The sequence below is a fragment of the Strix aluco genome, chromosome 21 (assembly GCF_031877795.1).
Source record: "Strix aluco isolate bStrAlu1 chromosome 21, bStrAlu1.hap1, whole genome shotgun sequence".
In the NCBI taxonomy this organism is placed as follows: Eukaryota; Metazoa; Chordata; class Aves; order Strigiformes; family Strigidae; genus Strix; species Strix aluco.
This window is the reverse complement of record NC_133951.1, coordinates 7918049-7929086: the sequence shown is the minus strand read 5'-3', so window position 1 is coordinate 7929086 and position 11038 is coordinate 7918049. Positions and strand designations below refer to the sequence as shown.

At 46.2% G+C, this 11038-nt stretch overlaps 1 protein-coding gene and 1 long non-coding RNA gene across 3 annotated transcripts; both read right to left on the bottom strand.

Annotated features, from left to right (window-relative positions):
* Window positions 1–281: 281 nt before the first annotated feature.
* Window positions 282–7715, bottom strand: LOC141933190 (ankyrin repeat domain-containing protein 40-like). 2 transcript variants are annotated; one of them, XM_074847628.1, is made up of 5 exons: window positions 7212–7715; window positions 6450–6598; window positions 4425–4910; window positions 3700–3866; window positions 282–2983 (listed from the first exon to the last, which is right to left on the bottom strand). In XM_074847628.1, the coding sequence occupies exons 1-5, from the start codon at window positions 7343–7345 to the stop codon at window positions 2840–2842; spliced, it is 1080 nt and encodes a 359-aa protein (XP_074703729.1). In that variant the 5' UTR covers window positions 7346–7715; the 3' UTR covers window positions 282–2839. The 2 variants fall into 2 exon arrangements, with proteins under 2 accessions (XP_074703729.1, XP_074703728.1); XM_074847627.1 differs by having other exon boundaries at window positions 3691–3866; window positions 7212–7701.
* Window positions 7716–8786: 1071 nt separating this feature from the next.
* On the bottom strand, window positions 8787–10705 carry LOC141932935 (uncharacterized). Its single transcript, XR_012625963.1, has 2 exons — window positions 9885–10705; window positions 8787–9538 (listed from the first exon to the last, which is right to left on the bottom strand). It is a non-coding gene; the product is annotated as an uncharacterized LOC141932935 (long non-coding RNA).
* Between the last annotated feature and the right edge of the window lie 333 nt (window positions 10706–11038).

The following is an 11038-nucleotide window of genomic DNA, read 5'->3' as shown; positions in this document are numbered from 1 at the left end:
TCATCTGTGTGAAAAGCATCGTCTTCAGAGCTCGAGCCCATGATAAATATAATCTCAGATTTTCTAGGAATGCTAAGCAAAAAGCAAGTATCTTATTTAAGTAAGCACCTCCTACATGCTTTCTCCATACTGGTTTTGACAGCCTGGCAGTCTTTTATGAGTGTTAAAAATGTACTGGCCCATGATTTTCCAAAGTTACGTTGAAATTTTAAGAGCGTCCTGTCCACTCGAGTGCCTTGTATCATCCCCCACACCCCCCCTGAAAAAGGAAGAGATCTAGGTACTTGAAACAACTGATACTTTAATATAAGTGAAGAGTAGCAATGTCAGTTCAGTACAAGTTTGTAGTGCAAACAAAAGTTGTCCTTGGAAGAACAGTAAGTTTTGTAAACTTAGTTTCAGTTGTCATACCAACGGTTTGTTGTTCAAAGAAAAAACCCAACAAAAAAAGTTAACATAACTAGTGTGCCTTAGAGTTTATCAAACTGCATAAAACATACAAAAATATTTCTCTGAATGCATAGACTTACTGTTAATATTACAGTCAGATCATGATTAACGTTTTAGTCTTGTCACATTAACAGTTATTCTTGGTGGAAACTAGAGCAAATAAAGCTTTTTTTAAACCAGCTGCTCCTGTAGCTGAATGTTCAGTAATTAGTGGAGGCAGTCTTTACACTGATTTCCTAAAAGAACTGAAAAGAAATTAGATACTTAGTTTTGAGCCATTTAACTACTACTGCTTTTGAAACAGTTATTGCACATAATCTGAACTAGCCTCCAAGCTGTGCTGAAAAGATAAATACACAATTGTTAAAATAAAAACTTCCCTGTCCTACAAGAAAAACAAAGCGGGAGCCATAGTTAGGAAATTCTACTTCATACTGTGTCACAGTCTTGAGCATACCAGGAGTTGAAGCTGTACCAGGAGTTGAATCGGGCTTTAAAGTAGCCCAGCTCCCGGATAGAGAAGAGGGAGTCAGCAGAGTTTAAGTGAAAGGGGGAAAGGATGGTAATTATTTTGAATGCACTAAGCAGACATTTTAAGCCTAAGTAACATGGTGAAGTCCTGAACCCAGAGTCGAGCGTCTCCTCTGCTGGCAGAAGGGGTTTTGTATTCTGACAGGCTTTGACCGGCCTTGCTCGGAGGAGCCACCTCAAAGCTAAAGCAGCTGAGGGCAGGGCAGCAGCTGTGCTGCACCTACCAAAACGTGTCGATTGCACTATTTATGGTCTGAATGTCAACATTACAGTCCAGATCAACAGCAACAAACACTGCATCAGCTGTGCATAAACTCTGCTCTAGTGCTGCTTAATAACACAGAGATGGAAGGAAAAATCAGTGCTATTGGGGGAAGAATAAAAAAAGCAGCTTGTGTTCAGATAAAACTATTCCCTCACCCCTTCATCCACCCCAGTACCCAATTAAGGTTTTTGGTGCATAAGTCATCATTGTAGTTTTTGATACAAAAACCGAAAAGCCTCTTAAGGTGGAACTTTGCAGACTACCATGTTAACAGGAAAAGCCTCCAGCAATGCTGCTACTTAAATACTTTGTTTGGACTGAAAGGGAGTGACTTCAGGGTGTGTTTTAATGATGACTTTTGCCATTCATAAAACCACAGGTGGATGTTTTTATTACTGGCTTGCTTAAATACAAGTTAAGTAGCCTGTAGCTTAACCAGATTCTGGGGTTTTTTCCTCTAAAAAAAATTCAGCTGAAAGCACCTAGAGGCATTCAGCCCTTTCAGTACTCATCTGGCTAAAACTGTGGACGCAAAGTGACCGCAGACTGCGCATGTTACAGGTTACAGGTCAGTTATTTGCTAATGGGCTACGTTCCCAGTTCGGTATGGCTAATCAAGAGCGTGGTATGCTCCTGGCAGTTGTGGGACCTCACGAGTATCCTGTTGTGCTTCTGCTCCTCGCGCAGCAGACGGGAACCGCACAGCCTGTGACTGGCCTGGCAGGGGGGGCTGACTTAACCGTACTGTACTGACTTTTGGTGTGCGTAATGCAGTCTCCTCCCAGCGGTGGGAAGATAAATGAACAAAACCACGGATGCAGAGTTGTGATCCCCTCCCTAGCTCCTGAAACAGAAGGGCTTTCTGAAAGGGCACTTTTAACTTGCTCTGTGACTTAAATGCTCCTTAATTAAGAGAGGCTTCTGTATTTTTTTTGTGGAAGTGGAAGAATGCCATCACTTAAGATACAATATTCTCAGATGGGAAAGGAACATTTAAATGTGGACACTCCACTTACTTTCAGCCCAGTGAAAATTTTTCTCCTGTCACTCCAGATCATTAAGTATTTCTATCCCCAGCAGGCAAAACAACACATCTTGGTAAGTCTTCGAGAAGGGGCTTGCAAGTTTTACATTTTTAGAGAGCAACTGTTCATTGCATGCCAAATACGCTCTGACGTTTAAGTTAATCAGGAAGTTTAAAAAATATATATATACACAGACACACACACACACAATTTCCTGAATCTCTTTTCCATGAGTCTTATTTGGTCAAAGAGTGGGAGTACTCAACATACATTTCATATCAATAATTTAAGTCTTTCCTGCCCTCTGTTGCCAAATACCACCAATAAACTTCATTGAAATACACTGGAAGCATGTGATTTTAGTAGACAAATGAGGTATCCCTTATCTGAATACAGTATCAAGTAAAAAAATAAAAGCAAAGGGGATATTAAATATAAAAGATAAACTATTAGTTAAAATAGTAACCCTAACAATAACTTAAGGTTTTACACACGCTTAATTCACTGCCTTCAGAAGGCAGCAGCATATAATTACCAGCTTTTCACACTCGAGATGCGTCTAGAAGAGTCAGTAAGTCAGCTTCGATGCCCTGCTGTTGTAGCATGGTCTCTCGGTCAAAGTTGACGCAGCATTTCTGAAAGGAGAGCTGTCGCTTTTCACAAGAACTAACTCCAGCTCTTGGAAGTCCTGAAGTCTGGCAACATCCTTGTCCTTTTAAAGAACAGACAGAACTACGCATTACTTCTAAACCTATCTGGTTATTATTATTTATAATAATGGCTAAAGGAAGTAAAAACTAAAATCCCAGGGAGCTCACACCCAATGGCAAGAATAATGAAGAAAGTGCTACCAGTATACACTTTCTTTCAAAGCATGTTTGGGTTTTTTTCTCCTTGAACCATACATTTTTTTCTCCTTGAACCTCATTATGATTTCACTGTATTTGTGCATGTCACTTAACGAAGAGTTGTGACCAAATGCACTTCATTTACAGACCTCCAGAATAAGTATTTTTGGAACAGAAGGGCATGTTCGTTTGATAATGGCATATCTTTAAATTATTCACACCCCATTTTGTGGGTTTTTTTCCCCTTACTATTTGTTCTTTTTAGGCAAGCAAACAGTGAAGTAGTACATGGCAATTATGTTAAAAGCACACTAATGCGCTGTTTCTAATACATTTTAAAAAAAGTCAAGCTGTAATAGTTTCATGCACTTAGGAGCTGAAACACTCTGCCTATTTTGACAAGAATATTTAAAGGAAGTGATGAAGTTTTAAGAGAAGTCCAAAATCCTTTTCAATTTGTGAGCTTAAGTCAGGTTTTTTTTTAACACAAGGCCATGTTTTGCCAATCTTTTTCAAAAATACCTTCTCTGATGTCTGCAAAGTCAAATTAATCTCTGATTTCAATTCTTACCTTTCTTACCAGTGTATTAGGTAATTTTCTGATCTTCTCTACTTGTTCTGGATTAACGCCCAATTCACAGCAACTCACTCTGAGCAGATCTTGATAGGTCAGTTCTTGTCTGTCCAGTTCAATTTCAATGAAGTCATTGTCTCTGAGGTTCTGGACTCTCACCTTAAGCACAAGTTCTGATTGAAAAAAAAGATTAAAAGGGTTTTTTTCCTAAAAAAAAACAACCAAACAAAGCCAACCCATACCTAACACTACAGTATTTACCGTTCTCTTCTGAACTCAGGTTTTATAACACAATACCTGTATCTCACTGAGAAACACTGTGCAGTTAATAAAAGCTTCCGTTTGAACAGCAAGATGTACACAGGGGAACCATGTTTACAATGTTAAAAATCTGATCTGTCCGGTCACAAAGTCAAGTTGTTACCAACCTACCAGAGATGCATTTGATGCTATAGGCTGTAGTGGAAAACTTGAATTTTTATGTTGCTTGGACTGATCTTTCCATTGATCTGCAAAGTATTACCATGTCTAACATACAGTATAACAGTTATTTTACCTAGCAGAACAGAAAAATAAAATGTTCTGGGTAGTTTTGGTCAAAGAATTCAACATCTCTGCCTCTATTCCACACAAGTCTGAAAGTGGAACGATTTATTTAACGTCCTCTTTCACCCTGTCACAGAGACATGGAACAGAATATAAGAGAAAGATGGGAAATTACACTTCATTACCTTGCATGTTACATGGGAAAGTTCCAGTAAAGAAAAAGGGCTGAAAGGTTGGCGCGGGACCGGTGGGTGACCTGTCGGGCTGCAGAGGTTCGGCCTGTCGGGCTGCTCCGGGCGAGACCAGAGCTCCACGGCGGGGCGAGGCCGGCCGGGGAGCGGGGCCGTTGTGCACCCCGGGCTGGGCGCAGTGCGGTGCCGCGGCAGCTGCTGGCGGGGTGGGTGGCTCCTCCCCAGCCTCTAGTGCGGGAAAGTCATCGTCGCTGTTGCATGATGTAGGTGTGCATATGCTTTCAACCTGAGTTGCGGATGAGCAAGGACTAGTTTCACACTGGGAAGCAGAAGAGATGGAAGCACTTTCATTCTGGGATTCTGCCAAGCTGTCTGGAATGCTTTCTTCTGTGTAAACGTAAGGGAGCGGTGGGCTGGCCAAGTAGTTTGCAACAATTGGCAAATTTAAATCCTTCACTCCTTGGCATTCAGTTTCTTCCTCTGTTAATGAAGTTCAAAAATGAGGGGTAGGGGATGGAGAGAGAAAAAACCCACCATGTTATTGGATAGCTCTTTCTCATTTTGAATGTAGTTAGTTTTCCTGCTGTGTCTTAAAATTACATGGCATTCTGAGGTAAGCAAAAGGTGATACTAATGTATCATACGCATGTAACACCTGGAAGGCAAGTAGCTCTACAATGAAAGAAAAACCTACAAATTTCTACAATGTATTGTGCTTTTTAAAAGCAAAGTAGGAAAAAAATACCTGTTGAAAGATACCTCATTTCTAGCAGTGTTATTCCAGGATTTTCAAAGGAACTGTATGACCAGTAGTTCTTCACTAAACCTCGTTTTACAATGCTTTTAATAACACTGCTGTAAATAGTTTATTATGACCCATGCCAACAAATTAAACCGAGTATTTCTTCAGGTAAGTGACTATTTGATATAATACCCAAGCCAACTCTTCTCTTGCTTAAAAGTACTGCAGTAAATGACATTCTTGCCTGACTGAGCATTACAGGACATTAATATTAATGTCAAAGCGGTTCGGAAAGATCTGCTCAACAGCACTGCACTCCCAGAATAAAAACCATTTGGGAGAATATAAGTGATATGTGTTTGTTCCCCAGGAAACACATGAAAGCTTAACAGACAAAATAAGGCAACTGTGAACAGAGTTCATTCACGCACCCTTGACAGTTTAGATGTTAAAAACAGAACACAAGTCATTTGTCATGAACGAAGTGCAAGAGATGAACACCTTGCCCAACAGAAAATAAAATGCTCATGCAAAGAACGTGCCATTCCTTCAGTTGTGACAGCTGTAACCTTGTCATGATTTAGCTGCAACTTCATTTAAGATAACTGCACTGTTGATGTAAGAGCATATCATTGTAGAGAGCAATTTAAGTGCAATTAGCAGAAGACAGAACATCAACATTTCCAAAGGTGAAGCACTTAAAAATTTTAAGCTGGAGCACAGTACCTAGATGCTGATGGAAACAGGCACTGGCAGAGTTCAGGACCATCACATACATCTAACTAGGTTTGCTGTGCATATGAAAAGTGTAAGATGACAGAAGCACAGGGCAAAAATTAATCATACTGTAAGTCACAGTATAACAAAATCCTCAGGAACCGTAACTTCTGAAATGCTGCAGTTGTTCTGAGTGGATTTGTAAGATTTCTTCCGGTCAGACAACAGTTAAATTGTACCACTGTGAAAGCCTCTATCCATTTGCAGCCTGCATGCTAGCTTCTGCTTAATGAGAGCAAACAGGACTGCAGTAGCACATTTCCCAAAGTATACAGCTTTTCAATCTCTTGATGACACAGCTCAGAATAAAAGCCCTTCCTACTTGAAATCCCCACGTCTATTTGCCCGAGTATGAATTACAGTTACAAATCAGAGCTATCTAATGAGATGCAATAGTCCCAGGCCAAGTTTTGCCAATCTACTGCCTCATATAAAAGCACTAAAAATGCTTTAGTTTTTAGACCAAGAATTCGAGATGACTCTTCAGATGGGAACTGTACCTCCCAAAATCTTCTGGATGTCTGGTTTCGAAGTTAACTGTGCAGCCAGCTCTCCTTTAGTGGTGAGGATCTGCTTATCGGCACCAGCATCCAGCAGGCAGGACACCACTGGAGCGTGGTTCCTCTTACAGGCCCAGTGCAGACAGGTCCTGCGGGAAGGAAGCAGAGGGGTTGTGCTGTCAGCCGCAGCCCTGTCGCCCGGCTCCTCCTCACGTGCCCCTCCTAATTCACCTGAGTTGCATGTAGAGTGACAACAACTGGGGATAAAGTTTCCTTCGTTGCATCACTTTATTTTAAAGTTATGAATCCAGTGTAAGTTCTGCGGGGCAAGGCCCCCCTTTGCCTTGCTACAGCGCAGGAGTGACTCCCCACTGGTGTCCGTGCTGGGGGGCATGAGCAGCTCTGGAAGAGGCCCTCGAGCAAACACGTAGTGACCGGTGGAAGGAGGGTGGCCTCTTTACTGTGATCCTCTTTAGCAGTAAATCTCAAAGCCTCCTGAGATTAGCACTTCCTTTTTTGTAAAGAGGAGAACTAAGAACCAAAAGAGCCGCGTCCTCAAAGCGGCTCTCCCCTACCCCTAACGAGGGGTGCCCGGCCTCAGGCGGGGACCCCCGAGCCCAGCACACGCCTGGCCAAACGCCCCGCGCAAGCCACGGGCAGGGCCCGCCTCCGCGGCAGCCCCCCCGGGCTCCGCCGCTGCCCCCGGGAAGCCGCCCGTACCCCCGGCCCTGCCGCCCCCGGCCCGGCCCGGCCGCCCCTCACCAGCCGTTGATCTCGTTGCGGGAGTTGATGTCGGCCCCCGCGCCCAGCAGCCGCCGCACCTCCTCCACGTCCCCCAGCGCCGCCGCCTCCCGCAGCCGCTCCTCCAGCTCCCGCGCCTCCGCGGCGCCGCTCATCGCCGAGGCCGGGGCGCGGGGCCGGCAGCCCCCCCCGGCTCCTCGGCCCGGCTGCGGCCGCCGCTGCAGCCCCACCCCGCCGCGGCGGGGGCGCCGGAGCCCGTCAGAAGGCGGCGAGGGGACGGCGGGCCGGGCGGCCTCCTCAGCGCCGCGCCGCCGGGCCCTCTCCGCCCCGCCGCCCGCCGCCCCGGCCCTTCGCTCCGGCGGGCGCCCTCACGGCCGCCGCCATCTTGTGCCCGGGGCCGGGGCGGGGTGCGGGCCGCGCAGGGTCCTCCCGGAGGCAAACCCGCCCGGAGGGGAACCGACCCCCAGGCGCTGGGACGGCGCAGGGGCCCGGGTAGGGTGAAAACACCGACGCTGAAGCGTTTCCTGTGGAGGGCTCTTCCCACCCTCGCCCGCCGCCTGCCCGGCAAACAGCCCCAGCCCTGCGCGGGGGCTTGAGGGGAGACGGCTCCTGGGGAAGAGGGAAGGAGCTGCGGTTCAGAATGTGCAAAGGCGCATCGCACTGGCTTTGCCCTCTTCGGGGCGTTTTTAAGCAGCTCGAGCCGCCGCAGCCTGGCTCCTGCTTCACGCCGTGAGGCCGCCATGGGCTGGGGCCAGGCAGGTGCCGGGGATGGGTTCAAAAGCCATGGGCTGGGAGCCAAACCGCCGGGGGTTTCCCCTGACACCCCCAGCCCCGTACCCCCCATTCCCAGCCCTTGCCTCTCTGCTGGGTTGCTCATGCTCTTGATTAAATCACTGCGGTGTGTGTTGGGGAGCTCTTTTTTAGCTCCACAGTTTCTGTTTTGGCATCGGTGTCTGCCACCAATGAGAAATTTGTGCTAAGCTGTTTTGGTTTATTTCATGGCCTCTCTTTTATTGCTTACTTTTCTTATTAGAGACGTTATTTTTAACCTACCATTTAATTCAGGACTTGGTTTGCAGTCGCTTTGGACTGCCATGTTCCTGCTCTGGCAGTTGTGGCAATTATGTGAAGACTGCGCCTGCAGCATTTACTGTCCAGACAGTTCCCTAATATCTCTCAGTATATGTGAAGCTTCAAAACACAGAAAAAGAAGAACAATCATCTTCCTTTTAATCAGTTGGGAGAGGCGGTGGCCCACAGGCTAGGCCTTTCTGTTTCTCTGAGTGAATGCCCAGCATCCCTGCAAACCGCCCTGGTGTGAACACGCCCAGACAGCGGTGACATTTTTAACTAACATGACAAAGGTTACACAGTGACTCGGTAGCATTTTTTTTGACACTGGATCACATGCTGTTGATCTCACACAACAGACTGCAACAGGCTGAGCAAAAATTGTGCCCGGCTTATACCAAAGTATGAGAAACTGTGTGAGAAGCAATTTGATTTAGAGGATGGTTTGCAAACGAGATTTACCCAGTGACAGCTGCAAATTCAGACCTCTGAGACCTCAAAGACCAGCCTTCAACTGGACGCTGCTGTGACCTAGATATTTTTATTTTAACTGACTTAAATGATCACACATTTTAACCCATGATCCCTTTTGTCCGTTTTCAGCATCTATGGCATAAAGTTGTAAAACAAAGACAAGGCACATAAATGTGAAGACCCAGCAATACATTGTAGGAAGCAGAACCCTCGCCTGCACACTGTGAAAGCTTTAAACCCCAACTTGTTAAATCTGGAAAAATCCAATAGGATGAAATGGGAAAATAGCCTTTTCTGAAGTCGTATGTGACATCTCGCAGACTGATGGGGAAAAGCTATTCAGGAGAAGAGTGCAGGAGTAGGCCTAAAACCAGAACCACAGATCCCAGTCCACCAGTAAAACTGCACCGTGCCACTAGATGTCATGGTGGAACAGCAAGAGATGCCCGAAGTGTGGCTTTGTGCTTCTTGCTATAATTGTGAAATGCCTTTAAATTTGTCTCAGCACATCCATAGTGTCTCCATACAGCTTTGATCCTGCGGATTTCAAAGCTCTGCACAGTGCAAAGGGACATTATGCAATGTTTCACCAACAAGCACAGGGAAGCCCTGTGCGGTGAGCTGATTTCTTCAGGGTTGTGGGGCTTTTTTTCTTTTTTTTTTTTCCTGCCTCTACTTGAGCTCCTCTCCCAAGGCCACACCAGGGCTTTTAAGGACTCGAAGCCGGCAGGCGATGCACTGAGATGGTCTCTCTCACGCTCTCTTGGGATGAGTATCCTACTCTGTCGTGCTTGTGCCAAGCCCTGTTAAATGCAACTCGGGTTCACCATTGCTTAGTTACACAATGTACTTCTCCCTGGAGTCATAAGATTTCCTCCTGCAAGAAAGACTCTGTAGAAGAGGATTAGCAGCGAGTTCACTTGACTCAAAACTCCCCGCTGCCGCCATGAGCCTTCCTGCTCGTGCCTCACGTGAGGAGCCTCAGACCCCTTGCACGCCTGGCCCCCTCCCCGTTTATCGGCCCTAGTGTTGCACACAGCAGAACCGAGCAAAGCCAAGAACATGTTCTTCCCCTGCTCCTTCCCTCCCCTTTCCCATATGGCAGCTGGGTCTGTGCCCACGCTTGGCAAGCCCCCGTGGTGCCTGTACCTGTGCGGGGCACACGTGCGTACATCTCCCTTCCAAGAGCAGCAGGAGCTGTGCGGATCCGGATGCACGGAGGCAGGTGCTGGCAGAGGGCTGGGCATCGCCTTTGGAAGCTGCTGGGAATCACACCCGGTGCTGCGTGCTCGTGGCTCGGCTGCGCGAAAGCGAGCAGTCATTTTGCCTCCCAAATGTCCCTGCTAAATGTCCTTGGCCTTCAGCAGGAACATGCTGAGCTCTGAGCTGCAGCGAGAGTGTGTGTGTGGAGCTCAGATCAGTGATATTTTATTTTCTTTGTGATTTACAGGTGCTTGGGGCGCTCTGTGTGTTCACCACCCGAGGGGGAACCGTATCGACCAGCCTTGGGTGCAGCCCTGGCAGCCTGCGGGCGTCGCTGGGAAGACTGGGACATGCTGGGACATCCTGCTGCTGCTGGGAGTAACCACAAGGGAGAGTTGGGCCAGTCTTTGTCCTCAGAGCAAGTTTTCCAGATTTTATTGGTTTAGTTTTAATATCTGTCTTTTTGCAAGCTTCCGACTGTGACTGAACCTCTGGATTGGTTCTTTTCTCCTTTTTTGGAGAAACCATGGTCTGTCCGCTCTTTGCTCCCATTTTTTTTAAGGCTTATGAAGTTTTTCAGTCCCTTTTCATTTCAGGTTTCAGTCCCCAACTCCTTTAACCAAGTTCTCAGTCATTTAAAATTATTATTAAACATCTTTTTAAAGGCTTAATTCCCAGTTACACAGTGATACAGCTGTACAATCATATCTGAAGCACCCAGTCCCCACCCAACCCACCAAAATAATGTTTCTGGCAATTTCAACCAACCCTGCACTTGTGTAAGGGTTTTAGGAATAATATTTAGGGGTAGTCAGAAACCTTGAACATTATACTTAATGTGCATACACAGGTATTTAAAGCCATTATGGCATTAAGGCTCAAGGAAATGGCAGGACTGGTGGAGAATAAAAATGGAATTAATTAGAAGTGAAGCCCAATATTCACCTAGATTTAAACTAATTTACGCTGCTTACTTTGGGCCTTTCAATGAGTGTTTGAATGTGGAGGAGACCATTTCAGAGGAGGAAGTCTAAGTCACATGGGAGAAGCAGCTTATATTACACCAGTTTTTGTGCTGGCCCCGTGGAAGTCCTCGTCTG

What these genes read in the sequence shown, in the direction of transcription:
- LOC141933190 (XM_074847627.1), bottom strand. Translation starts at nt 7,345, where the DNA reads ATGAGCGGCGCCGCGGAGGCGCGGGAGCTGGAGGAGCGGCTGCGGGAG. An exon ending in CGCAACGAGATCAACGGCTG is followed by an intron (nt 6,599 to 7,211) that starts GTGAGGGGCGGC and finishes TCCTTCCCGCAG; the next exon opens with GACCTGTCTGCACTGGGCCT. An exon ending in CATCCAGAAGATTTTGGGAG is followed by an intron (nt 4,911 to 6,449) that starts GTACAGTTCCCA and finishes CTTCATTAACAG; the next exon opens with AGGAAGAAACTGAATGCCAA.